Source organism: Augochlora pura, chromosome 10 (genome assembly GCF_028453695.1).
Source record: "Augochlora pura isolate Apur16 chromosome 10, APUR_v2.2.1, whole genome shotgun sequence".
NCBI lineage: Eukaryota > Metazoa > Arthropoda > Insecta > Hymenoptera > Halictidae > Augochlora > Augochlora pura.
This window is the reverse complement of record NC_135781.1, coordinates 23,862,278-23,888,069: the sequence shown is the minus strand read 5'-3', so window position 1 is coordinate 23,888,069 and position 25,792 is coordinate 23,862,278. Positions and strand designations below refer to the sequence as shown.

The 25,792-nt window shown below is 39.3% G+C and overlaps 3 protein-coding genes across 4 annotated transcripts in view; 2 read left to right on the top strand and 1 right to left on the bottom strand.

Moving 5' to 3' along the window:
* LOC144475708 (protein tipE-like) overlaps positions 1 to 16,931 on the top strand; it is a 36,140-nt gene extending 19,209 nt beyond the window's left edge. For both annotated transcript variants that reach the window (XM_078191881.1, XM_078191882.1), the window contains 2 exons: positions 3,139 to 3,458; positions 16,735 to 16,931. In XM_078191881.1, coding sequence (XP_078048007.1) covers positions 3,139 to 3,458; positions 16,735 to 16,798 — 384 coding nt within the window. In that variant the 3' untranslated portion in view covers positions 16,799 to 16,931. The remainder of the gene's footprint in view (positions 1 to 3,138; positions 3,459 to 16,734) is intronic.
* A 6,921-nt stretch (positions 16,932 to 23,852) lies between these two features.
* LOC144476450 (U6 snRNA-associated Sm-like protein LSm6) lies at positions 23,853 to 24,548 on the top strand. The gene is made up of 3 exons (XM_078193396.1): positions 23,853 to 24,040; positions 24,133 to 24,223; positions 24,290 to 24,548. Exons 2-3 carry the CDS (start codon positions 24,133 to 24,135, stop codon positions 24,436 to 24,438), a joined length of 240 nt encoding a protein of 79 aa, XP_078049522.1. The 5' UTR covers positions 23,853 to 24,040; the 3' UTR covers positions 24,439 to 24,548.
* LOC144476447 (TIMELESS-interacting protein) lies at positions 24,454 to 25,544 on the bottom strand. Its single transcript, XM_078193393.1, has one exon. The coding sequence runs from the start codon at positions 25,542 to 25,544 to the stop codon at positions 24,630 to 24,632; it is 915 nt and encodes a 304-aa protein (XP_078049519.1). The 3' UTR covers positions 24,454 to 24,629.
* Between the last annotated feature and the right edge of the window lie 248 nt (positions 25,545 to 25,792).

Below are 25,792 nucleotides of genomic sequence, written 5' to 3'. Positions count from 1 at the left end.
GCAAGAAATCGGCGCGGCGGACGAAATGCCGTCGCAACGGCAGGAAGATTACGCGGGGGAAAAGCAAACGTGTGGGAATCGGTTTTACGGCGATCGAGAAGGATAAGAATCGAATCTCTCCGCAGCTGACGTGTCCTTTGCTTTCGAGCGTAACCGGGTTACCGTGTTCTAGACATCGCCGATTTACGCCCATAGATCGTACGTACACGAGTCACGCGAAAGTGGTCTTTTACGTGTGTGTCTTCTGTACGAGTTTATTGTCGGCAGAAACGTCGGCACGTGAATCGATACTGCAGGTACCTATTGAGGTCATAGTGCATTATGCAACCAAAACCGTGTTTCCTCGCCAGTAAATGGTTAAGTACGTAACAGTGCTCATTATACGCGGGGATCCCGTATCTCCTCCATTTGGGACGTATGGATTTGCCGGTCTGGTCCCGTCTCATTGCTGAGGGATCGCAAGCAGCGGGAAAGAACGACCGCGAATGCATGGGAAGCGTTTCGACCACTTCGCATTTTCTTCGCAGCTACTCTTTTCTTAGAAGCTTTTCGATTCCAATCATTTCTAAAAAGGAGAAAGATAATTTGTGTTTACCGCGTATCTGCATTTACTTAAATGTTTAAATACCGATAACAAGAAGTCAAACATTTATCCAGAGTTAATACAACAGCATAGCTGTTTATACTTAACAGGTTTACTAGAAATCTCCATCACGTGTCAAACTCGTCAAAGTATTAACGAGAGGTTAACTTGAACTTCGAACTTGACAGCCTCGAGCTTACATTCGGTCGAAGAGTACGAAAGTGAACAATATTTGAGATAAGATGAGAACTAAGATAAGATCGGATACGAATAAATTGCTAAGAAATTCTGAACTGTAAATCGTGGATTCCTAGAAATGATCGTCGGTTCAGTAGTATTCAATGCAGTACAGTATTCCCATTTCATTGGTCCAGTACCTTGTTTTAACCCCTTGCCCTACAATAACGAGTCAGACTCGTGGTGAAGATTTTATGCAAGCTCGACAAAATATGAATATTATTAATTTCTGCTACATCGAAGTAAAAATCAATTCTTCTGTTATCAAAGTATAGAAATGAAGGTAAATGAAGACAATACAGGAAACAAAAATTGTCTGGTCCTATTAGGAAAATTATTAAGTACGAACAAGTGGCAATCGTCACAGCATGAAAGGAGCGGTAGTGCAGGTGGTTAAATCGGGAACCGATTTGTTCTCGGCGCAAAATGAGATTGTCGAAAAGCGAGCAACCAAATTTCGTGTAACGTCTTAATAGGAATCGTGTACCTACGATCTAGATGGAATCTGACGCGGTGAAATTAAGCCGTGTAAATTGCGATTCGGTGTGGCCGCCGACATTGAAAACTAGAGGCTCGACAAGAGCGAGAGAAAGAGAGAGAGAGAGAGAGAGAGAGAGAGAGAGAGAGAGAGAGCAGACGCGAACAGGAAAATCGAAACGGTGGCATCTGAAGTTGGAAAACAATTTTCCGGCGGCGCAAGCACAAGTCGCGGCTGAAATTCCGTTACGTTTACGGAAACGTAGCCGCGCGTCGCCGCGGCTGACGCACAATGCATTTCAAGCGGATTGTATAGCGGCCCGACGACGAGAACGGAAACCATCGAGCCCAATGAAGCTCGCGCCATTGCCCGGAAGAAAAGAATGCTCCTCGCACCTCAGCGTTTTCCACCCGCGGAGTTGTATCCAAGCCCGGTGGCTGGGGCTAGTTATTATAGAAACTGCGATAACATCGGGGAGTCGTCGGAAATGCTTGCCACTCTATACGCTACGTGTGTCAATTTTCGAAATTAACAGCGCCCTAGAGCTGCGCTTTGACAGGCCGAATATCGCGAACAAAATGATGTTATTGGGAAACTCGGGTTTTCACGCGGCAAGCCGGATCTACGAGGAAAGTTCGGTAACTAGACGGATTCACGAAATTTTCCACAAATTAGCTCGCGCGTGGCTAACAAACGGAAACTGGTGGAAACCCTTACCGCAAAACATTTAGGAAGAATATATACGTAAGAGAAAGTTAGATTAAAATTTGCAGGTTTTCTATTAGGAAACTTGATAGATAATCGATGATAGATCGTAACAAAGGATACAAAGTTTAACTTAAATTGGAGGAGGATTTTCAACAAAAAGACTTTTATTGAAAGACCTTTTTGAAAGAAGGAAACGCACAAGTGTATACCAGAAATATTCGGGATAAATATAACTTTCCCTTCTACGCCACATATTAAAATAAATATATGTTAAAAAGAAGAAATCCTTTACGATATATTAGAGTATATAAATGTCAAAATACCACAAACTTTTAATTTAGTATAAAACGTTACTTACACCGTTGAAACAAAATATAAAAAGCATCGAATCTTCACGCCGCATAAGTATTCGAACGATATATAAAGTTAAGATCAAAAGTTATAAAAATAAATGTTTTTAACATTTTCATTGCTAGATTTATACCTCTATCGTTTAACGTTATATATATATAGAATATTGAAAGCAAGTCAGTGTAAGAATTTTGCTGGAGAAATAGATGAACGTACAACATCAAGTTCTACTGTAGTAAATGAAGTTTAAAGAATATTAAATCACGCTTACAAAAAATTCCACGGTGAATTAAAATATGCCATTCTTTCTCTGCAAATTGAATGTTTTCTATCGAACAAAACAATTGCATACACTGTACAGAAACGATAGAAAATATTAAACGTCATTTCTATAGATTTTCGAACGATACCTCCGTACGTCGAAAGCACTTGTTGACTTCGGCAGAAGATGCACGAAAAGAGGTTCACTCCTACTTCCGACTGGTGAATAATACATAAATGAATAAATTTCTCATCGAATTGGAAAAACGCAGCAGTATTTTTAGAATTGCATATTACCTTTCATTGATACGGAACCGCGACTCGACTCTTACCAGTAAATCGATTAAAAAAAACCCCTCGTTCTTTCGTGTACCCGTTCCCTAATGGTCCCTGCCTCCAGACAAAAAAAAAAGAAAAGAAAAGAAGAAAAAAAGAAAAAAGAAAGAAGGGCGGACCTATTGGTGTTGAAAGGTGGGAGGTCAGTTTCCCAGGAAGAATACGTGCGACATGTTCCCCCCAGGTGTACATGAATCTGGTGTACGCGATGGCGATTCCGATACCGTCTTTCATAATCTCGGTGATATACCTCACCATCGCCTACTTCAAGATCTACAACGAAGAGGACGTGGTCCTCGTGGGCGGCGAGGAGGGCGAGGACGGCGGGGAGGGTGAAGGTAGCAACGCGACACCCCTGCCATTGACGAGCAGCGCTCTTACGCCCGGCAGCGAGGCTTTCAGGGAAGATCTAACAAGCTTCGGGTATGAACTGCAAATCGCCATGGTCGACGACGTCAGCAGGGACAAGCTGGACGAGATACCAAACTCGTACTCCACTCAGGGGTAAGCGGTCAATTTCGACTAAAAATCTTTCATCACAGTTCTCTCATTCTATGGCGACCCCGAACCTGTTCAACCGCGGTTTAATATAGTTTTCCGATAGACCGGACCATCTCCGTGCACTAAATTTAGTTCAACAACGAATCGCAGTAGTAATCTCAATAATATTCGTTTTAATGAGGAAACATCTTAAATTATTTGTTATTAGCTTGGCAAATTTAGTCGTTTGCAAAAACAAATTCAACTAGTTTTTCGTAGGATTTCTTCATGAAATTCTTGTATTCTATTTGTTGGATTTCAATAAGAAATTTAATTAATTTTAGGCATGTTATTAATGTCGAGGATAATTAAAATAACAATATTAACAATCGAATTTATTTAATGTGTAATCCGTTACAGCAATGAATCTAAATCTTATATAATGTATGATATTAAATATCTATATAAACTACTTCATACAAAGTAATGCAATTGCACGGTGTTTCATGAACATTATCCATTCGAAATATCAGTGTTATTTTAAATAATACATCGTTGTCGGTAAAAAAAGATGTAGGACTTAAAGAAAAATACGAGATAAGAGAACGTTTCATGTTAAACTGGATTTCTTGCTGGATACCATAGGATAGTGTATTACTTATCGCACATCGACTGGATTCGATCCATTGGACAGGTGAAAACCAGGTGCTTCTCTCGTTACAAGTACATAATAACGTTACACAACGACTAATGGCAAGCTGGGTTCAATCGAGCAAAATAAGCGCAGTTAACGGAACACTTGAGTGGCTTTGAGTGGTGTTCACCTCGGTGTCCGGAGAAGCACATTATTCCACTGCGGGGTTTCCGGTCAATTCGAGATTCGAATAATCGAACTGCGTATTTTATACGTTCGTCGCAATGATCTTAAATAAAACAGGAAACGCCGAATAGGTTGGCAAACGTTCAAAGAAGAAGTAAATCTCTGTTCGACTCTCGTTTCTTGATATCGAAGCTATAAAATGTTTTTAATAATATATCTTTATCATAGTTATATTTATCAAGCAACATAAGTATTGTCCCTGATGTTAAGACTGTAACTATAATTTTGGGTTCGATGCATTTACAACAGAAATAGAAAGTAGCAAAGAGTAAAAAGATTTAAACATTTGAGAACATTGCTACAAAACTCGTGTTTGTTAGAATTCGTATAGATTTTGATTTTGTATCAATAGTTTAATTGTTACTTATGCGGAATTCACTGAGCAGTCGTTGCAAATGCGAGTGCAACATACGATCGTACGCGTATGCAGATGCAGGCTGCCTAGAAACTAGAAAACTACTGGAAACGTATATGCTGTTGAAGTGAACGCGAACTGAAGAGTCGTTTACCAGTTCGCGAGGTGAAGTTTCGTTGTCCAGGTAATAACAGGTGAAAATAGAACATTTAATTTCCAGCGCGAGCTGTTTGAACCTCGGTCAGCTGAGCGCTGGGTCACACCTATACACCCACACGCCTCCGAAAAACAAAGGGTGATGCCCCCGACGCGCGACGCCAGCCACTCCTTGAGTGTTCTGCCGCTATTTTTTCCACCGCATTTAACGTATTTTTCTCATTTCCATGATTATACGCGGCGGACTCGTCGTTAATAATATTCCGTATTATGGTATACAATTTTCACGAACGAGAAAATAAAATGAATAGAGGCGGAGGTGCAAGAAAAATAAATTTGAGACAAGACTTCAGCAGTAACAATAGCTTCCGCTTAAAAATAAGAATAATTATTATTCTACAGTCATCGTTCGCTAATTCGATTTATAATTTATTAAATCTAACAAATAATGAATTACTTCGAATTCAAAATCGGAATGTGGTAATATGATAAACTCGAGTATTGGAAGAAACATGGAATGTTAGTAATTTATTTGTTGACAACGAAGTATCACTGTGTGGGAGATTTCTTGTCGGAATAAATGATGCATAGCTGGGAATAAATGTATTGTGTCGCATAAGGCCAGGTGTGCACGGTATTCACGGTGAAAAGGGGAAACAAAACACACGATAAAAGCGGTGAAAAAATTGCAGCAGGTCGCTCAAGGAAACGACCGCAGCCGGGGCCATCACCCTTTGTTTTTCGACTGTGCACGTGCATAGGTGTGACCGAGCACTCAGCTGACTGCGGTTTTCAGCAGAGCACGCGGTAAGTCCAATTTCCAGCCGCTAATATCGAGGAAACGAAGCCTCGGCTTGCAACGCGATAAGGGATTTTCCATTTTGTATTCGATACGGTGTCGGCATGCGAGCTTCGCATGCTCCCAGTTTCGATAATATCCTGCCCAATGATCCCTTGCCCGTTCAAAAGCTACAACTCGTTTCTAGTATTGTATAACGTAACGCGTCCGCGAACAAAATAATTCGGGAACAGAATTCGACAAATGGTCCAGAAACAAACTACACCGAAGAGCATAACTATAACACTGCCCTCATTTTCGAGTATTTCAGAATTCTGGATGGGGAGGCAAGAAAGTTGAACATACGAAATGAAAAAAGTTTTATTAACAAATATTCGTATAAACTGATATTTTTATCGTTGCACAACTATAGCACCATCGATGATACTCATTCGTTCATTTTTGAACAGACAATGTTAGTACCATTTGAGAATGAACCCCTTGCACTATAATAACGAGTCAGGCTCTTGATGAAGATTCGACGCAAGCTCTATTATCGAATATTATTCATTTTTTCTAAATCGAAATCAAATTGTATTCTTATGTCATCAAAGTTTAGAAACGGAAGTAAATAAAGATATTATAAAAAAAGAAACAAAAATTAGCTGGTCCTATTAAAGACAGTATTAAGAACAAGTAAATGCTAATCAACGCAGCGTGAAAGGAGTCGTAGTGCAAGGGGTTAAAAAGACTACGTTATCGCATTATAATAAGTAACGAAGAGTTTATGACGTAATTGTTCGCTACAAATAAGAATAAATTGCATATAAATCTCTCGCAGCAACCAGAGATTATAATCGAGTACAATACAAAACAAAATCACCCGTCCATAATTTTTGAAATCACCGATGATTTCAGAACCCCTAATGGTTTCCGACTCTCTGTAGCATCGCCCACGCGCGAAGGATACACTAAATTGCCCGCAGCGACAGCGCGCCGGCTACCTATGCATAGCCTGGTAATTCGATTAATCGAAGAAACACTGACCTCGATCACTTTCGCGCATTCCGCGTACGGTGTAGGTCCGGCCAGGTCGCGCCCTCATAAAAACCCGATTCCATTACCATGGTATCTCGCTTCCCATCGATTCGATCGGTGGTGTATAACCACGCCGGTCGCCGGCAACAAAACTCGTTCCTCCGGCTGCATCCGAGGGAGGCATCGAATGGGAAGATCGAGTTCGCGGCGTGAAGCGGGCATCGGGAGCTGCCTTTGTGCGGGAACGATCGGAAGAGAGAGGGAGAGAGAGGGGTGGGGAGAGCAGAGCAAGGAAGAGAAGAACGCGAAGGAAAGAGGGAGAGAGGGAGAGAGGGAGAGAGAGAGGGTGTGTGTCGCAGATTGTATATAAATATCGCGGAACGGCCTACACGCTCGCCAAAGCGTCGATATCGGATGATTATGCGGTCAATTTCACCGGTGGCCCGCGACAAACCGAAGATATCCGATGACCCGGCTGCGCAAACACTGCGGCGTGCGCGCGGAATTCGATTAACCCCTATCGAATCGGATCTATGGCTTCGAGATTTCCTGAGCGACGATCGACCAGCTTACCTCGAACGCCATTTAATCCTTCTGTCCGACAATCTTTCGACCGCATGTTGCGGTGTTCATGTCCCACCGTAGCCGTGCGATGCTTAGTTCGCCCCTTGCAATCTAACAGCGAGTCAGTCTCGTGAACAATGCTTCGCGCATGATTTTGAATAACCTGACGAACGATGTTCCAAGAGAACGTTCGATCTTGATTTCGGCGAATGGAAAATTCGAAAATGTCGTGTCGGACAGGCCACGTGACAGAAGTCGATGATCTGGGCGATCGGGGAGGATCGAACGGTAGAACCGAACGGTAGAACAAAGCCGACACTTTAATGCAACCGGGCTGCATGGGACGCGTTGAAATGTCTTCGCTCGTGGCAATTCAAAGGCAGAATAATGACGTTACCTCGAGAACTTCGCAGCGCTTCGACCTGTTTGCACTCTCTCAGTATTTAATGTGTTTGAGTAATTGTCGTGCACGGTTAATGAGGAAATTTCCTGTGCGTCCTCGCCATTGTACGCCCAATTCGTTTAGTAACTTGTTTGAATGCCGTACAAATGAGCAAAGTTCTTCCGAAATCATTAATTAGCGAGACAGGGAAATCTGCGTAAGAGTAACAGCCACTTGCCATTTTCAATTATTTCGATCGCAACTTTCGAGCCGCTTAATAAATCTAATCAATTTTTATACTTCTGTCGCCATATTCTCGGTTTTATAGAAACGTTTCAATCGACGGTACGAAGATAACTTCTCTCTGTTTTCCTTTTCATCGATACATCCGTGCCCCGGCACTGTGTTATTTCTAGTAAAATGGAATTGCACGATAATAATTTTAAATATTTATATTTTATCTTTCATCGTGTAAAAGAATATTTCTATTAACATCAACAGAAATACGATCGAAGAATAAGAAGCAATCGCAAAGGAAACACGCGAATAAAATTTTCCAAATCTCACGAATTGTATTGCCGATTTGAATCCATTTGAAGTTTATTTGTACGCATTTCTTCCGATGAATATACGAATTTCGTACTCGGGGCGGTCCGTCGCAGAGATCGAAAATCCACGAAATCGCGACACGTGGTTTTTCTCTGTAGCAGAACGATGATCACGGTTTACAGTATGCTAATCAATGGAATAGAGTGTTGCCAGTGGAAATTGTTTCGATACTGCAATGGACACGGTGATTCCAGAGAGCGGACGTATCGCTAGGAGATAGGAAACATTTCCCTGACGTCGAAATGACGGTCGTAACATCATAACGTCACTGCGTTACGAGGAATTCGATACTCGATCGCAACAGAACGGAATGGGCGAGCGGATACATGGCCGAGCGCGGTCTATCGCGGACCAATTCGACCCCTATACACCTATCCATCGAACACCAAGTTTTCATTTCTGCGACAACTGCATGTACAGTTACTTCGTGCATTACCTCGCGTCGATTTTCAGCGCGACCGCGATCCGTCGGCCAGAAATGACGCGTCGGGCAACATTCGCCGGTCATCATTCCGTCGCTAACTTCGCCGCTTTTATTACGCGGAACGACGGAAGTTTCCGTTTTAAAATGACAAGTGGTCGCTAAAGAACTTCCCGGGGACATCTCGTCTTCGGAATTGGATGCCGGCTTCGAAATTCGCAGGAATTTTATACGGACCGCTCCCGTTTATTCTTGGGTACTGCGAATTTTCTTGGTTCCCTCGGCGCGGATCCGTTTGGACTCGTAGGATATATATTATTTCATTGTAGAGATGTTAACATCTCTGGCAAAATCTTCAGAAACGTCTTTGGTGAATCGCTAACCAAAGTTATAAATGAGATATGAACTATTGTACGGGGTGTCCCAAAAGTTTCTCGTAATCAGAAAATAAGGGGTTCCTGAGGTCATTTGAAACAACTTCTTCATTTACAAAAATTCTCCTCGAGGCATCGTTAAGAAGTTATTAAGTTTTTTTATGAAAACCTTGACCGATGATCTCGCTTCTCATTGGTTAATGGTTTTCGTTAATATTTTGTTAACGATGCCACGAAGAAAATTTTTGTAAAGGAAAAAGTTGCTTCAAATGACTTCAAGAACCAATTACAAATGACTTTTCAGACACCCTGTAGAGTACGAATATTGTTACTCTGACAATTAATTCCAAATTCGCTTCATGTTTGGTTAAATTTCACAGTAAAATGAATTCGCCTAGAATTTTATTTTTATCTTTCGCGCAACTACTAAGAAAAATACGAACGGCATACATTGTACACGTTTCCTTTAATGTTCGCTTCTTAGCATTTCGCGATCAATTCGCATAACTCGCATCGTAATCCGAACAACATATTTTTCTTCCCCGGGTTACCTATATTCAACTTTAGAAGTCGTTCTTGCGACAGAGACGGTTAGATTTCCGTGGTACGGACGAAAAATACGCCCGAGTCGCCGATCAGTTTTCGGCGTTGCTCGAGAAATTATAGAAGTATAGAATTACTTGGTTCGCGAAAACACGAGAAGTTCCAGCAGTCGGAGATAGAAAACTTTATTTGCCAGACTACCGGTCGCCGAAGTTTTTCCCGTGCTGTGCTATAAATGAGAAATTCCTTGACTCGCGGCAAAGAATTATACGGAAAACCCGTAGAACAACAGCTGTCGCTTACCCTTTCCAATACGGACGTGAAAAAGTTTATCGAAAATTCATGATGAAAATACTTCGGAATCTATATTCGTGTTACGCAGGCGAACGAGTTTTCGCATTCGTTTTCATCGTGTGAGAACTTTTGATTACATTAAATTAAACTAAAGATAATGAATAATATCTGATAATAATTTTTAAATCACATTTGAAGGTCTATCAAATGAACGTAATTTAATTTATTTGTTTACTTATTTATCAACTTAATTTATTATATACATATAATTACCTATTAAAAGGCTTTTTAATCAAAATCGTGAAGTTTTTAATTAAAAATAAGATTGTTAGAAAATTAACATATTTGTGATTAATTTTGTTTTACCATCAGTAATAACGTCACACCAATGAAAATAAGTATCATGAAATACAACGAAGATATTCTGTTTTGAATGTTGAACGACTCACCCTGTATATGCTACTGTATCCGAAGTTCTGTGATATGTATAGCAACAGTTTGACCATGACAGGAAACATGGTGTCTACATAAAGTCACCCTTGAATAAAAGGAGAACGCTATGGCGTCTCGCAGTCTGCGACGGAACTGCTGCGTCTCTACAGGGTCTCTCAAAACAAGTAGTCCATAAAATACTGCATCTATTCTGCAATAAGCATAGTTTTTATTGTAAACTGAAATAATATTACTGTATTATAGTACACACTGAACGTACTAAAATATAGATTAATTAAAAATATAAGAAAAATAAATAAATTAAATTGAATTAAATCAAATTAAAAATTAATAAAATTAAATTAAATTTAAAATATAAATAAACTATTAATATCGCGTGGTTTATCGTCTAGTATGTAATTTTTAAATATTTATCTCGCAATCGGTTGAACACCAAATTAGTATTGAAACACTTATTTAACTAAATTAATTAAATACCCATTGACCTAATTCTAAGTTAACAATATTGAATACTTGCACAGTAGATGCCTTGAAATTAGGACAAAAAGAAAATGTTGATTTGTAGATGCTACTTCAAACTAGATTAAAATAATCGACATTCAGTTTGAACTGTGCAAGTTGTTTTCGCAACAAATACTTCAAACACCCATCAACAATACCCTTGCATCCTGGCATTCCGTGTAAGATCGTACACGTTGCTGATTGTTCGGTCCAGTTGATGTGTTTGTTGTATCGAATTTTGTAACCATACAGGCCGAATATTTAATAAAGCGTAACATTCTGTCGGGCTTATTGTCGAAGGTTGCGCTTTTCGTAGCAAAGCCGAATAGAGAGACCCGGCTCCGGGTTTATTGTTGGCTGTTCCATTTTATTGAGAAAGTGGAATCGCGGAGAAAGGAGCCCATCGAACAAAGCACGAAAAGATAATGGCGTTGTCGACTTGCCAAAAACTGCTGCTGAGGCTTTCAAGTGGTCGTTTCCTTGAGGGGACTTCACGGTTAAACGGGTTGTCGTGCAAACAGTGTGAATAATAAAATTGAAGCGATCAAATAAATCTTTCGAAATGCTTTCATCCCTCGAGAAGTATCTAGCCGCTATGATGCTGGACGCAGCAACGATATCTGTAAACAATTTAACGATTAAACAACTAGAGAACTTTCATTATCGTGCAATACACAAGCATCGGCTTTATTTTTCTCTAACAATAAATGCATCAACAGCCGACAATGATGTGCAACTTAACTTTCAAGTCGACATATTTGTTATTGGCATTTTCTAATTTTCATTTCTATCTGTTAACTTTAATGCGACATTTTATCACTACTTCCTCGGAATTAAAACCTTCTTTATTTCACTTTCGCAATTTGTTCATTTACAGACATATAACACCCTTTCTAATATCCGTATATTTTAGGAACACTTGTCACGTTATACATTGTGTTTATCAACTTAAAACCCTTGTCATTTGTTCGTCAGTAGGTATGGGACGCCATTCGTCTAGTTGCTTGCTGTGCGTAATAAAGGAGAGTACAATAACACTGTTTCCCACCCCACGTCGCTGGCCAAGTGTACAGTCGCATGTTTATTTAAGACAGCTAGAATCGAATCTGCTACACCTGCGTGTACACGATGGTTTAGGCAAACAGTTCCATGTCAAATGGAATAACGATTAGCAGTGCATATTAAGTCGTAGCGGTCAACAGGTTATGCTGCTTCTGCTACATCCTTTTGAATGTAATACCGCATAATAGAATCGCTTATAACAAATTACGAATTCAATTAAATTTCAATTACGAATTCGTATAATATTTCCAATTAAACGATCAAAATATTTAATCTAGATAAAAACGATCTTATTGGATGGAATTTGTCCGGTACAATATTTGTATACTGCTCCGCAGGATTCGAGAAAAATTGTCGAACTTCTGCCACTTCACTTAGAAACACTTCCCGAGGAACTTTTATACTGTCGAACGTACGTGTTCGTTTCTGTAAATGGACGATGATATATTCGATGAAATCTTTCTGGCAGATCGCGGCCATCTAAACCGATATCCACTCGACAATAGGTAAAGCTGTATATATATTTTCGTTAGATGCGAATCGATCTTTGTATGGGATGCGTGAGGCAAGGACACGAGCATCGATTCTAACCTAACTACCGCCGCCATGGTCTTGTGTGGCAAACTCTAACAACTCGTACAGTTTTTATCTTGAACAACGTTTCATACGATCGCGTATAACCGTTCTACAATCATTTTTCACCGAATATTTAACTATTAATATAAAGCTACCGAGTACTTATTGGGCACATGTGTTCGCTAAATCATGGTACAAATAATTAAACTTTGTACGTAAAGATGTGTTTAGAAAAAGAAATAACATTTTTCTATTTGGAATGTCGTTTTCGAGGAAATCAAGCTCCTTATGAAACAATTATACTTCTTTCTATTAGCTTATTTATTGTACGTAGGTAGTTGAGGCAAGGAAAGGTCGCCTTGGTTTTGTTAAATATACATCTATTTATTTAATACTAGGGTAACTGATATTATTCCAGCATCGCTGCAATTATGTAAGAAAAATACATTGTTGTACGTATGAATAGTAATTGTATAGTATATTCCTGATATACTAAAGTGGACTGTTCACCACGGATGTTATAACAATTACAATAATAACTTTATCTATTAATGAAATTATTATCAGAAGATTGATATTACAGGCTGATATCAATATATCCACTCCACTTCGACATTACGGAACCAAAATAACAAAATGGAATAATCTTCAACAAATATATAGAGCTAAATATATATAATTCAATAAATCGAATTATTTAAAATGCAGGAGATCCCGTCCTTTTCCGAAAGACAGGGAAACTATTGAGCACCGCCCCAATGACAAGACCGTATTCAATGCGCGACAAACCATGATAATTCAGGTTTGAAATGGCTCGACGCTGTCCAGGCGTAGTCCACGGTCCATTATGTAACAGACTATCGAAATTTCCAATATTCATGATCGTTAAAATGCTGCTTTTAATACTCGAAATTGCTCGTTAGTGTTACGCGATCAATAGTGCTGTCCCCGTTGGGCTTTAGAGCGGCCTTCTGGCAACTTACTTATACTCCAGCTTATAGTCCACGTCTCGGGTTAATAGAAATTCATATAGACAGAAGGATAGATATATTTCGATATTCGTAAACGGTATACCGAAAGAGCGCGGAGCATCGTGACAGGGGGACCCGGGCATCGATGTCGGAACAAATAATCGATGCTGTCTAGAATTTTCATGATTTTCGACACCGTGGAACGTGTACACTTTGATCAATAATACGCCGCCGCTTCGCGTTGGATTGGTTTCGATGCGAGCGACAAGTAGAGCATGCGCCTGATAAACATTAAGGGATCCGATGTTGCCCCTTCGCTACGAATCTAGTAATCGTTTCACATCCCCCGCTACTGTCCCGATCTCCGCTTGCTCCCGTTTCTTCCATTGATTTTATTTCGGAGACGGTCACATCCATTTCATTTAGAGCGACGAAATCAGTGTCGTGTCGCAGCTCGAGCGCCGAATTAACTTGAAACCTTGTAAACGCGTCGCGAGAAATAGAACTTCGCTGGAAGACGACGGATCTTTGTGCAAAATAAAAATTATCTTCATCGATTGCAGTGAACACGAGTCGAGTAGAGATCTTGTTTCTTGTCTTAATGATTTCAGCTAAACTAAAATGAAATACACATGTCCCTACGTTTCTTCGATGTGTTTACTGTTTTAACACGTTCGTCGCCGCGTCACCCATATCTGGGCGACATTAATTTCTGACCAATTTTGAAGATTTATTTTTATTGCAATATATTCGAGCGAAATGAATTCGACTATGATTTTTCGAATGCGAAAGAGTTCTAATGTCATCCCCTATGATAAATGCAAAGTTTTTAGTTTTATTCTAATTCATTAAATTGCTTTAATTATGTGGGGATTTTAGTGTCTAATTGTCGGCGAAGAACGTGTTAAAAGATTAATTGCCTTGATCTCGATTTAGAGAATTTGGAATTTTACATATACCATTTGGCAGGAAGTATGTATCAGGAGTGTTTGATAGATTAACGTCATTTTGTACGTATCAGTCGATGTTATTTGCAGCAGGCAGTATGTACCTTGTGATTTGTTTCCTTTCAATAAGTGATCGAATTTAGAAATCATCTGTAAGTTGAACGGAACAAAATTATCATATTTAAAGCATAATGTTTTTCGTTTGATTTTATATTATAATTAAATACTATACATAAATACGTAATTTAGAATATATGAAATAATTCATACAATAATAATAAATGTTTCTTATTAATTTTTATTCGTGCAATTTGCCACAGTTCCCATTTGAAATTTGTTAAAAAGTACAAAATATATTAACAGCAAAACGTAAACTTAATATAATTATATCGTTACACAACTTTTTGTGCATGACTTTTCCCATCAAAAATGAAACAGAAAAATTGGTAGTTGATGAGTTAAACCGCGTGTAATCGTTACAATTGTAACTAGATAAAATTCGTAGCCTAATCGTTGAAACAGTAGATACGTCGATAAAATACGGTGTTGAACTTAACGCTCTAATTAATGGATTCTTTCCGAGCAGTATTAATTTTGGCCATGATCCAAGAAGCCATGTGCGGTAACATAAGCTCATTATGGTTCCTGCGATCACATTGAAAGAATTGTATGCAGAGATACACCTCTTTAAAGAAGTAAAGCTTTGAACGCGAACAAAAGGTCGAACTAGCTAACGAAACGAAGGCAATGGAGCAGTTAGGTAAACCCGACCTAATGCTCTCGAATTGCGAGCAGACGTCTAACACTGGTCAGCGCTTGACGTTGAAGCCCAATGCATACATTGATAAAGCAACCGTAACGAGATTTTCTGTATAATATAACCGGAGACGAAACAATGTTCCAGGTAACTTCTAACGAACGAAATTTCATTGTTGGTTTCCTTTTGAAGCTTACTGCTGAACGTATAGAGTGTCCTATGGTTTTCGATCAAATGGTATCAGCATACTCTATCAGCGAAAATAAGAAGAAAATGTCGTATAGACATAAGCTGGGAAATGTTTTATTAAAAAGTTATAAGAAAAATACGAAACAACAATGGACTAGTTGGACATTTTTGATAACACAGCCATTGAGCTCTATAAAAAATTGAATGACTCAGTAAATGTAGCTAGGATAAGTAGATAAAAGAAATGCCACTAACATGTTTCTACTTTGAACGAACATCAGTCTGTCGTTATTTCGTATTTTTCTTATAATTTTTTAATATAGCATTTTGAGCCTCTATTCGTATGACATTTTTTCTTATTTTCGCTGATTGACTATGTTGATCTATGCTTGGCCGGAGAAGAACTTGGACACTCTGTATATAGCACATCTTGAATTTTGACAAAGTGAATTTTTCGTTAGGTATTAAATTTAGGGCTAACAAAGGTCAATACTTTTTTTATTAAAAATTTTATATTTCTCCATATTCTGATATCAAAAATGTAGCATCCCATTTAAGAAACGAAAATTAACCTTCGAATCTCCGAAACGGCTCTACCTATGAACAAAATAAATGCAGTACATACTATACCTCTTTAACCTCTTAGGCACAGTTGGATTTTGCGCGAATGAAATTTTTCGTAACTAAATTACCATTTTTCTTAATATATATTTTTTGGTATAAATATATTCAATAGTATTAGCTAATCTATATTCTTTTCTTAGCGTATCGTACATATACACTTTCACTTTAATCGTCTACTATAATAACTAATAATACAATTGAATAAAGCACGAAACATTCGCGAAAGCCACTATAATGACGCGTCGTGCCAAAGAGGCTAAACCACGTAATTTTTTTATTCAAGAATTTGTTGCCCAACGCATACTTTTGAAGTTGCAGGAGATGCACAAGTTGCGTGGACCGCCCTTGTATACACAGTCCACGGTAATGGTAGAATTAATCTCCCGAAAACGATCGCACCCAGCAGGCTGAAATTTTTCATACATATTTGAACGTTCTCGAAGTAACAGGAAAATGTTGACAAGCCATTTTACTAAAGATAGTAGGCGCTATTAATAAATGCGCAGGTCATATCGGGGAGAAGCTGTTCAATCGTCCGCATTGATTTCCTCGTAGTCGCCCGAAGGAAGCGAAGGACATCCCGCTTCATTCAACGTATTACTAGCTTCCCCCTAGATCCAGTAATTCTCTCTGTTCGTATCTATCTGCCGATCACTGCACCCCCTTCGTCTCATCCCTCGCGTGTCGCCCTTCGTCATCGAATCAGTCGGCAACCGAGTTGCGAAACGATTTATTATCGCCGTAGGCTGATTCGGGACACCGTAATGCTGGTAACAATTGAAACCTGATCAGACTAAATTGACCGATACCGATACGCCTGTTTCAGAAACTTGAGCAAGCCGATGACGACGAGTATCTCAACTCCTCCTGGGCCGACGGCAGCAGTCTGAAGCGGCACTTTCAAGGTCTGAACAACATCTCGTGGAAACCGCACTAAAAGTGACCCAAGCACGGGGACGAGAGAACAAGAAGGACCGGAAACGATCGAGAGAGAGAGAGAGAGAGAGAGAAAGAGAGAGAGAGGGAGAGAGATTGTGAGAGAGGGAGAGAGATTGTGAGAGAGGGAGAGAGAGTACGGAAGAGAGAAAAAGAATGGAAGAGCTTCCTACGAAGCCTATTAAAGTTACCGACCGCGAACAGCCAATATTCTCTCATTGTCGGCAACTAACCCGGAGGGAGAGAAGAAAACCGGGCTAGAGGAAGAGGGGGGGGAGGGGAGAGGGGGCGATCAAGCAACCAAGTACTAGTAACGCGAAAACTATAGGAACTAACGTAGCTACAGGAATTCTCACGGACTGAACCAGAGGTAGAAACACGATGCTCAACGGCATGTTTTCATGCGGGAAGGGAAAACACGGGCGTCGATTTTCGTCCAAGTCCAGAACGGCGTTCTCTCCTCGAGCAAGGACCGAGACGATCGCAGAAAGAAATAGAAAGCTGAAAGGGACAATGGAACCCGAGGAAGTGATCCAGAGAGTGTAATCCGAACGAATGTTTAGGGTTTTAAAAAAGATGAAATAACGCCGCACCGCTGTCGCATCACTGTCCCCGTACGCGCGCTAATTATCATCCATAGAGATAAACGATATTTTGTGACAAACTTTTTTCTACTCGATAACCGCCCGTGCTACGACCGTCTTTGAACGGCGAGAACCCCCGGAGGAGTTCCGCCGATCGATTCAATCCGTCGAGGACTCGCTCTCGTCCATCCCGACCGATCGTGCCCGACCGAGGTCGAACGATCAGCTCGTTTGGCGGCAACCCAAACAGGAAATATTGTATTTAGATTCGCTGTTGATACTCCGATGCCAGATTCTCGTCGCCTCCCGAAGGGAGTCACTTCCGAAACATCGAAGAGGAATCTCTCGTTAGGAAGAGGCTCGCCGCTCGATTCGAAGCAGCGCAGGCTCGACAGAGCACGCGGATTCGGACACGCTTCTTTACTTTACGCGGTGTTCGCATCTGGTTTCGCGAGGGAAACGTCGAAGCGGTGCCGCGGAGACGCCGCGAGATTCTGATCACCGAAATTCTTCTTGTGTTCCATGCGGTCGCCCGACGACCGGATAAGACGAAACTCGCGAGCTTACGTCCACGAAACACTTTGTCCACGATCGTAGGCGCCGAGACGCGCGAGAGATTGGCTGGCCGCGAGAGCGAGACCGCCCGATTCTTACCCACGGCTTTACAGGAAATTGTCTTTCGGCCAAACTCCGTCAGCCAAATCGTAGTATTCGTATCTTGTATCCGATAGTTTCTCTCGAGCAAAACTCTGTCGCGAACGCTTTTCGGAAACTGACCCTCCGTACCTCCGCGCGGCTACGCGGCGTCGATACACGCGCGCGCTGCTCGCCGCGGGTTCCGCGAGCCGAAGCGCTCTCTCCGCCGCGCCGCGATTCGTGTGCTCATTAACGGCGCGGAGGCACCTCCTGCTGAATGCGACCGAACACGGAACAGGTCTCGCCGTCTCACCCTCTCGTCCGTTCAGCGTCGAATCGATTCGATCGCGCCGAAGAACGCGCACACCTCCGCGAGAAACTTCCACGAAATCAGCACCGCCCGTCGCGAAGTCGCAACTCAAGGAGACCGCATATTCCTGCCGATTCCGATTTTAGCAGCTCTACGCAAACACACCGAAGGGGAAGAGAAGAAACCGGTCCTTTCGATTGGCGATCGCGCGCCGATCACTCTGGTTCACTCGTCGAGGAGCACGAAGATCACCGATCGCGACCACGATCTCTGTATCATGTCCGCTGGAAGACGAGGAGACGGACGCCGAACGATCGCGTCGCTCGCGTGGACTAGATAGCTTAAAACGAGTAAACTCGCTAATCTTTAAGGATACCGTTACCAATTACCATGTATCGCTAAGTTAATATCTGCTTGCTGTGTGATCATGACGCATTCGAGACACGCCACGCTCCCTCTACAAGCATCGTAGAGGAGCCGACGCACATTCTACCAGACACCGACACACACGCCCGTTCTCACCGTGCCGCGCGACACACACGTTTCCGATCGAGGGTTCTTCAGGGTGTGGGGGGTGCTCGTGTGCTCGTTCAATCGAAAATTCCACTTGCGGAGCCGGCCGATTCCACCTCCCCACTACCCCGCCACGGTTCACGTGTTTTTATAGGGAAGAATGTTGAAGATGAAGACTGAAGATCGCTGCTGAGTAAATTCGCGAGAAGACAGCCCGGCTGGTTTGTGTTTCGGCGCTCTAGCGTTTAATGAAATAGCTAATTTTTCTATTAAAACCACGACGTTCCACAGATCTTCTTCCACGAGTTCTCGGACTTCATGGAATTGACGCCGACTGCAAATTTTCACGTTCGTGGAAAATGCGATACGATACCGTCACGTCTTTTAACATCCGTTTACCGAATGCCATAGTTTGTATACCTTGTCAACGCGGTCGAATCTCTTCTGCGAAGCTATTGCTGTAACACTTGCGTGCTCGTCCGCTAATTATGGTTTACTAGAAATATGGAATTTGGGTGGAGCTCGAACCCAGGGACCGACCCAGCCGTCGAAGCTTTAAAAACTTAACGCTTTCGCCCGGATGCGAGAAATATTTGTTGAACGTCTCGCCGACTTTGCCGATGTCGATGAATTTGCTTGAGCGGACGAAATAATTGCCGCAAGATTTGACGAACACAAATCAGCCCCACAGCGCTGCACACGAGCTGCAGAATTTTTGCGATGACTCTTCGGGCCAGGTTTGTCGTTATTAAGAGGAAACGAGAAGTCGTTATTTCAGCTTTGCATTATTTCCTCTGTTTAACGAAGAACGTTGTAGGCAGCCGCGCGAAACAATTCTGGGTACAGAGCCAGGAAACACACATACGGAGAGGAAGGGAGAGATAGAGATAGATAGATAGATAGAGCGAGAAAGAGAGAGAGAGAGAGAGTCGAAATGATTGCGAGTCGAAAACTGAAGCTCGCGGTTACGTAAAGAAACAAGGTGCAAGTTGCGCAGCTGATGAAACAAGTAACAGCGGTTTTTCGCGGTCTGGTTGCTGCGCGCGAATCGATACGAGTGGCGCAGAACTGGCAAACCTTCACCCCTGAGATCGATGGGAAAAATTGATGGCTCAAGGAATTGGCGGCTCTCTCGAGTCCTACCTAGCACACTCGCTTCCGGTGCTTTTGTGCAATATTTAAATTTTGGGGTACAATTGCTCGTGCGAACTCTTTTCGCGAACAACCAAAGGTGTTTCATTAGACGATTGGAAGACGGCTGCATCATACTGTTTATGCAAAATGCCATCTAAAGTATTCAATTGAGTCGCAAACGATTGCCAAATTCCATTTAAAATCAATACAGGATTCTTCATTTTTATCTTTTATTCGTCGTTTTTAATGTTTGCGGCGATAATCATTTGGGACTCAATTTAATAGTTTAAGGAAGCAAGTGTTTTTTACGCAGAGCTGAGTCTGTTGTTTATTGAAATTCGTGGCTCTTAATTATCGTAGATTAATCTAGTTATCAATTTATGTTCATTTTGTTTTCGTAATTGTTTCCTTTCTTTTAATTGTTGACGTAAGTGTTTCGTTAGAAAGCTCCTTAGCAATGCAATTAGAAGAGGTGGTTAATTAAAGTTGTTACAGTTGTAGTATCATAAATTTCTCGTATACAAAATAACGCTCGTTCGATTAAGAATTGTATAATTTTTACAAACGAAGAATCAGAATATTTTTTTACGTATCAAATTCTATTATTTCGAGTATAACGTTGGACAAGAAAGACTTTATATAAATTTTTCTCTTTAAATGCTTTTTATATTTTCAAATTCGACACTTCACGATGATAACCAGGAATTATTTTATACATGTCCACTTAAAATAATTATGCGGTTCTAAAAATGCATTCTTCGAAACGATATTGTTCTAGTGGCGTTGACAAAGGTGGAGAAATGAATATATTAAAATCGATCATTCGTTATCAAAATATAATTTACTATTGTTCCAATAATAATGTTATATACAATTATATTATATCGAACAAAATTTCTGAATATAAATGCATAAACATCTGCAGTATTGCCATTAGCTACTAAAAGAAGTGATATGCTTTCCGCAAGTGTTCGAAAAGTGTTCTACGTACCTCAAAGAACGCATCCAATTACTATGAAAATATACCGTAAAGCTTTCTAAACCTTGAACATCAATTTGTATCCTTCGATCAGAGAATACTTTGTACTATATACATATTTGTGCAGACTCATTGATTCACCGATATATCGATCAAACATATGCGATAGGCGTTACACGAAATTGATTTATGTAGTTATAATGATTCGGAGTGCGAACATTCACGTAGTCTAAAATCGAGTTTTAAATGGAAGAGTGATGGAAAGACAAATGGGAAAATACGAATCTATAAGTCGAATTTATATTTACAGAGTTGCATATAAAATGTTTCGGAATAATTTTCGAGCTGTTCGTAATTTTGTTCAGCGTTCGCAATTTGATTCTTGGCCCGACGATAATAATGTTTCTATAAGAGCATCGTAACGTTTATGAGGACAGGATCTCATTTATCACGATCTCCCGCCATTTTACAGTTTGCGGTTCACTTCACGTACAAACAAAAAAAAAGGAGAAAGATGGGGAGGAGAAGAAAACACGTCACTAGGAAGAAACACATATACATAGCGTATGTATGCAGATTTGTTACACGTATTCACGAAGCGAACATGCGCGCACGTACACGAAACGCATACAAGCGAAACACACATTAAGAAACCTATGGAAGGAAATAATAATTGAATTGTTTTTATGGATTAAGAACAAGTTGTCTGTGATCTACAATAATTAAAAAAATATTTAATAAGTATTAACATGATAAATGCATAAATTGACATGTCGATAATGTCGAACGAATCGATTTAGGGAGTAATACTACTACTAATAATAAAAATAATAATAATAAAAATAAAAATAATAACAATAATAATAGTAATAATGAAGAAGAAAATTAATGAAATGAAATGACGGTGGAGAAACAAGATGTCGGTCAGATATATCGGAGATTCTCACGATAAGGGTAGAGCAATATGAATAGAACACGTGGATGGATCTAAAAATAACAAAAAAAAAGATAACAGAAGAAACGATTAATCGCATTAACGACATCACTGCAATGGAATTCTAGAGAAAAGGTATATTATATATAAATACATATATAAACATTAAATAATAAATAGAAATTTACATCGGAGCACGCAACGTCTAAATATGTAATCGCTGTTGTTAATCAATAATAAATCGCGATATGAAAAATGGAAGTAAGAAATTGAAGGAAACGAATGTGCGTGCTGCGTTCACGATATCGAGTAAAATACAAAAAAATGAATAAATAAATTATATGAATGATTAAATAAATAAATAAATGAATAAATATATTATATATAAATTATATGTATATATGTATGTATACATACGTATTTTGTATACGTATGTATATATATGTATATATTTATGGCACTTGACCGTCGCGGCTAAAAGTACATAGAATAGATAGATTTATAGAAGCGTAAAAAACACCAAAAAATCGTTCCTTCCACCCGCTCCGGCCGTGTATTTGATTATCGATTTTAAATAATACCGCATCTCATGTGAAGTCAAGAAAAAAAAAGCTCTGTGAACTTGTACCACGCACCTCCAGAATGCAAGTAGCATGTCATTTTACCGATGCAAGAGATACGAAAAATTGAAGCAAAACAAGGAGAACGCGAACGAGATAATGAACGAAAGAAGAAGAAAAAAAAATAGAACGACGAGGGACGAAGGATATAAAAATGCCACAATCACTGAGTAATAAGTTGTTCAACGAGCGTTGCGAAAGATGTTCGACATAATTTTTGTACAGTTTTGGCACGCGAGAACGTGCAATATCGTCGTCTTTATATTTATGTACAACATTCACTTATAAATTTTCGATATTATTATAAACTATGATCGATTTCGTGTGAAAGTGTATATGGCTTTTTCTGCGGTTAACAATAAAATGTTGTCAAAGCTTTTTCACGAGATATATATACATACATATTTCACTCAACATATATGATTTATCTGTTAATTCGATTCCCTTCCTCATAGACAAATGTTTCTTTGTTGTAAGACTTTTGTCGCATTCCGTTCTCGTTTCTTCACTTTACGAAACAGGATTTTGCATAACGATTTTTAATTATTTAACTATTTGACTATTTAACAAACATTATTTAACTATTTTATTAGAAACTTCATTGTTTTCAATAGCAATACGAGAGCGTTTTCTACGTTAAATTTAGATCATAAATGGAACGGTCAACTAATGAACTCCAATATTCCATTGAAACGCAGTGACCTCGCAAATAAATAATTGTATTTTAACGGGTTACATTAAATTGTTTATACAATGTATTCCAGAATAAATTTTCAGTTTCGTTCTGACATATTTGATTATCCAGCACTGTATTTGTTCCAATTTTCAACATATATTATAGATTCTATTATTTTTAACTTTCTTTTATCAAGAGACTTGAATATATGTATATTCTGCAGAAAAATATTTATTACTGCAAATATCGAGATCAGCTGATTCTTGCCGCTTTTTCCATAAGAAACTGCATCAGATCGATGCAGAAAATCCTCCTGAACTATTCTATGCTTTTGATTAATCGTTCTTTGCCATTATTTTACCACAATTTATGTCATTTAGCAACCCTGCACCCTGTATATGTTAGTGACAGTGGTGCCTCTCGTGATAAAAAAGTGAAGCTCCGATCGGAGTCCATACAGCGCCAGTTGGTGCAGTGGCAAAATGCTCAAAATGTTAGCCAAAATCGACTATTGGTAATTTGCCTACTAGATTGAGCATTTTACCACTACACCAATTGGCACTGTACAAACTTCAAAGGGAACTTCATTTTTTCTCCGAAAGAGGCGTCACCATTAGCCGCATGTATGTACACAATACCGAATAGAGTTGCCTAAAGCATCGTGACAATCGTTACGAGCACAGTTACAAGCGGAGTTTCATTTGTTTTTATAATTATTTGTAAACATCAAATATTACTGATAATACTCGCAGCTTTATAATCGAAATACACAAGAATTGATAAAAGAAAGCTTTACTTAACTTCATAACTGTGAGCTACAATTCAAATATTTTAACCTCGTATATAGATACTTGTTACTTGAAAATATTTGTAAATAACGTTTTCTTTATATTAATTTATAGATGAGTCGCAAGGAAGCATTATCTCAATTTATTCAACAAATTCATGGCCGTCCTGTTGTTGTAAAATTAAATAGCGGCGTAGATTACAGAGGTGAAATATTTGTTTAAAATTTTACCACTTACATCACTAATTACTACTAAATAATTCACTTTGCAGGTGTTTTAGCTTGTCTCGATGGTTACATGAATATAGCACTCGAACAAACAGAAGAATATGTAAATGGACAATTAAAAGATAAATACGGCGATGCTTTTATTCGTGGTAACAATGTATTATATATAAGTACACAAAAACGTAGAACCTAAGTAAAAAGAAATGTATAACTTTTATGAAGTTTTTATTCATTCAACCTACATACGCGAATGCTTAAGAAGAACTACATAATTTTTTATAATAAAATCTTTTATTTACTGTACTTATCCTTATCTAAATGCAATGACCAATACTTTCGTTTAACAAAACTTATTCAAAAAGCAATTTTAACGTAATGATTTTCTCAACTCTCTTTTTCATTTTCTACTTTCCGTAAATCTTCAACTTCCATATTCTGAGTATCGTTCAATATTTGTGCATTGTTTGAAATATTTGTAAATTCTGTACCACTACTTCCTTCTAACTTTTCCCTCTTGTCTTCTTCCAAAGCTTTCAATCTCGCTTGTCTTCTTTGAAGAGCTTGTTGCCTATTCCTTTCTATTTGTTCTTTCACTTCATTGCTTAGCTGGGAAGGAGTAGTATTTTCCTTCACAGGCTGAGAGGCCTGTGAATTATTATTCGATTGTGACATTAATTTATCAAACAGATCATCGGCTGTAGACTTGTTAGCTGATTGTACATTAACTTGTTTCTGTTTCTCTATCTGTTCAGCAATTAATAAATCAAACTCATCTATTGGCTCATCTTCTTCCTTCTCATTATCATCGTCTCCTTCATCCACATTCAATGCAACATCATCTGTATTAATCATACCCATTCTATATTTTTTTATAAACACCTGAAGATCTCTTTTGGTACCCAGTTTTTCGACTCTCTCCAAAAAAGTATCGAATTCTAATTTTGGAAATAATCTATGCGACCAATGTTCCATTCTTTTTAAAATTCTATCCAAATCAGATTTCTCATGTCCTTTACCATAAAATTTAAATCCTTCGAAGTATTTCTCAATAGTTTGCAATCCTTTAGGGCCTTTTAAACGGTCTGCATTTAATGTTGGTATAGGGTTTCTCACGCTCGGCTTTTTAGAGGAAGAAGGATCAACTCTTCTGGGAACATTGTTCTGATCTTGGTTCTCCTCATTATCAGAACCTATATCTCTTTCTTCAGTGTTCTGTTCTGCATCCAAATCATGTCTTTCATATTCAGCTACTATATCATCCTCGTCGTCGTAGTCGGAAGTATTTGACAAATTTGGCATATTCAACAAGTAGTACTGAAACTGGTTTCAGTGTAAACAAAAAGGCAATTCTTTCACTATGAAATCGAAACTCCTCGGCTTTAGTTCTCTTGAATAAATTTTAAAAACCCCTACAGGAGAAATTCTTGAACTATGTTTTCTCCTCATGAACGTGCCTCAATAATTGCACGTAACGGTAATCTTGTCGTTTAGTGGTATGTTAGGTTATGTTTTACAGATAGTACATAGAGTTTCAGTTAAAACTCGCT

Coding starts and splice junctions, on each gene's coding strand:
- LOC144476450 (XM_078193396.1), top strand. CDS start 24,133: ATGAGTCGCAAGGAAGCATTATCTCAATTTATTCAACAAATTCATGGC. Junction 24,224..24,289: donor TAGCGGCGTAGATTACAGAG/GTGAAATATTTG, acceptor TTCACTTTGCAG/GTGTTTTAGCTTGTCTCGAT.
- LOC144476447 (XM_078193393.1), bottom strand. CDS start 25,544: ATGCCAAATTTGTCAAATACTTCCGACTACGACGACGAGGATGATATA.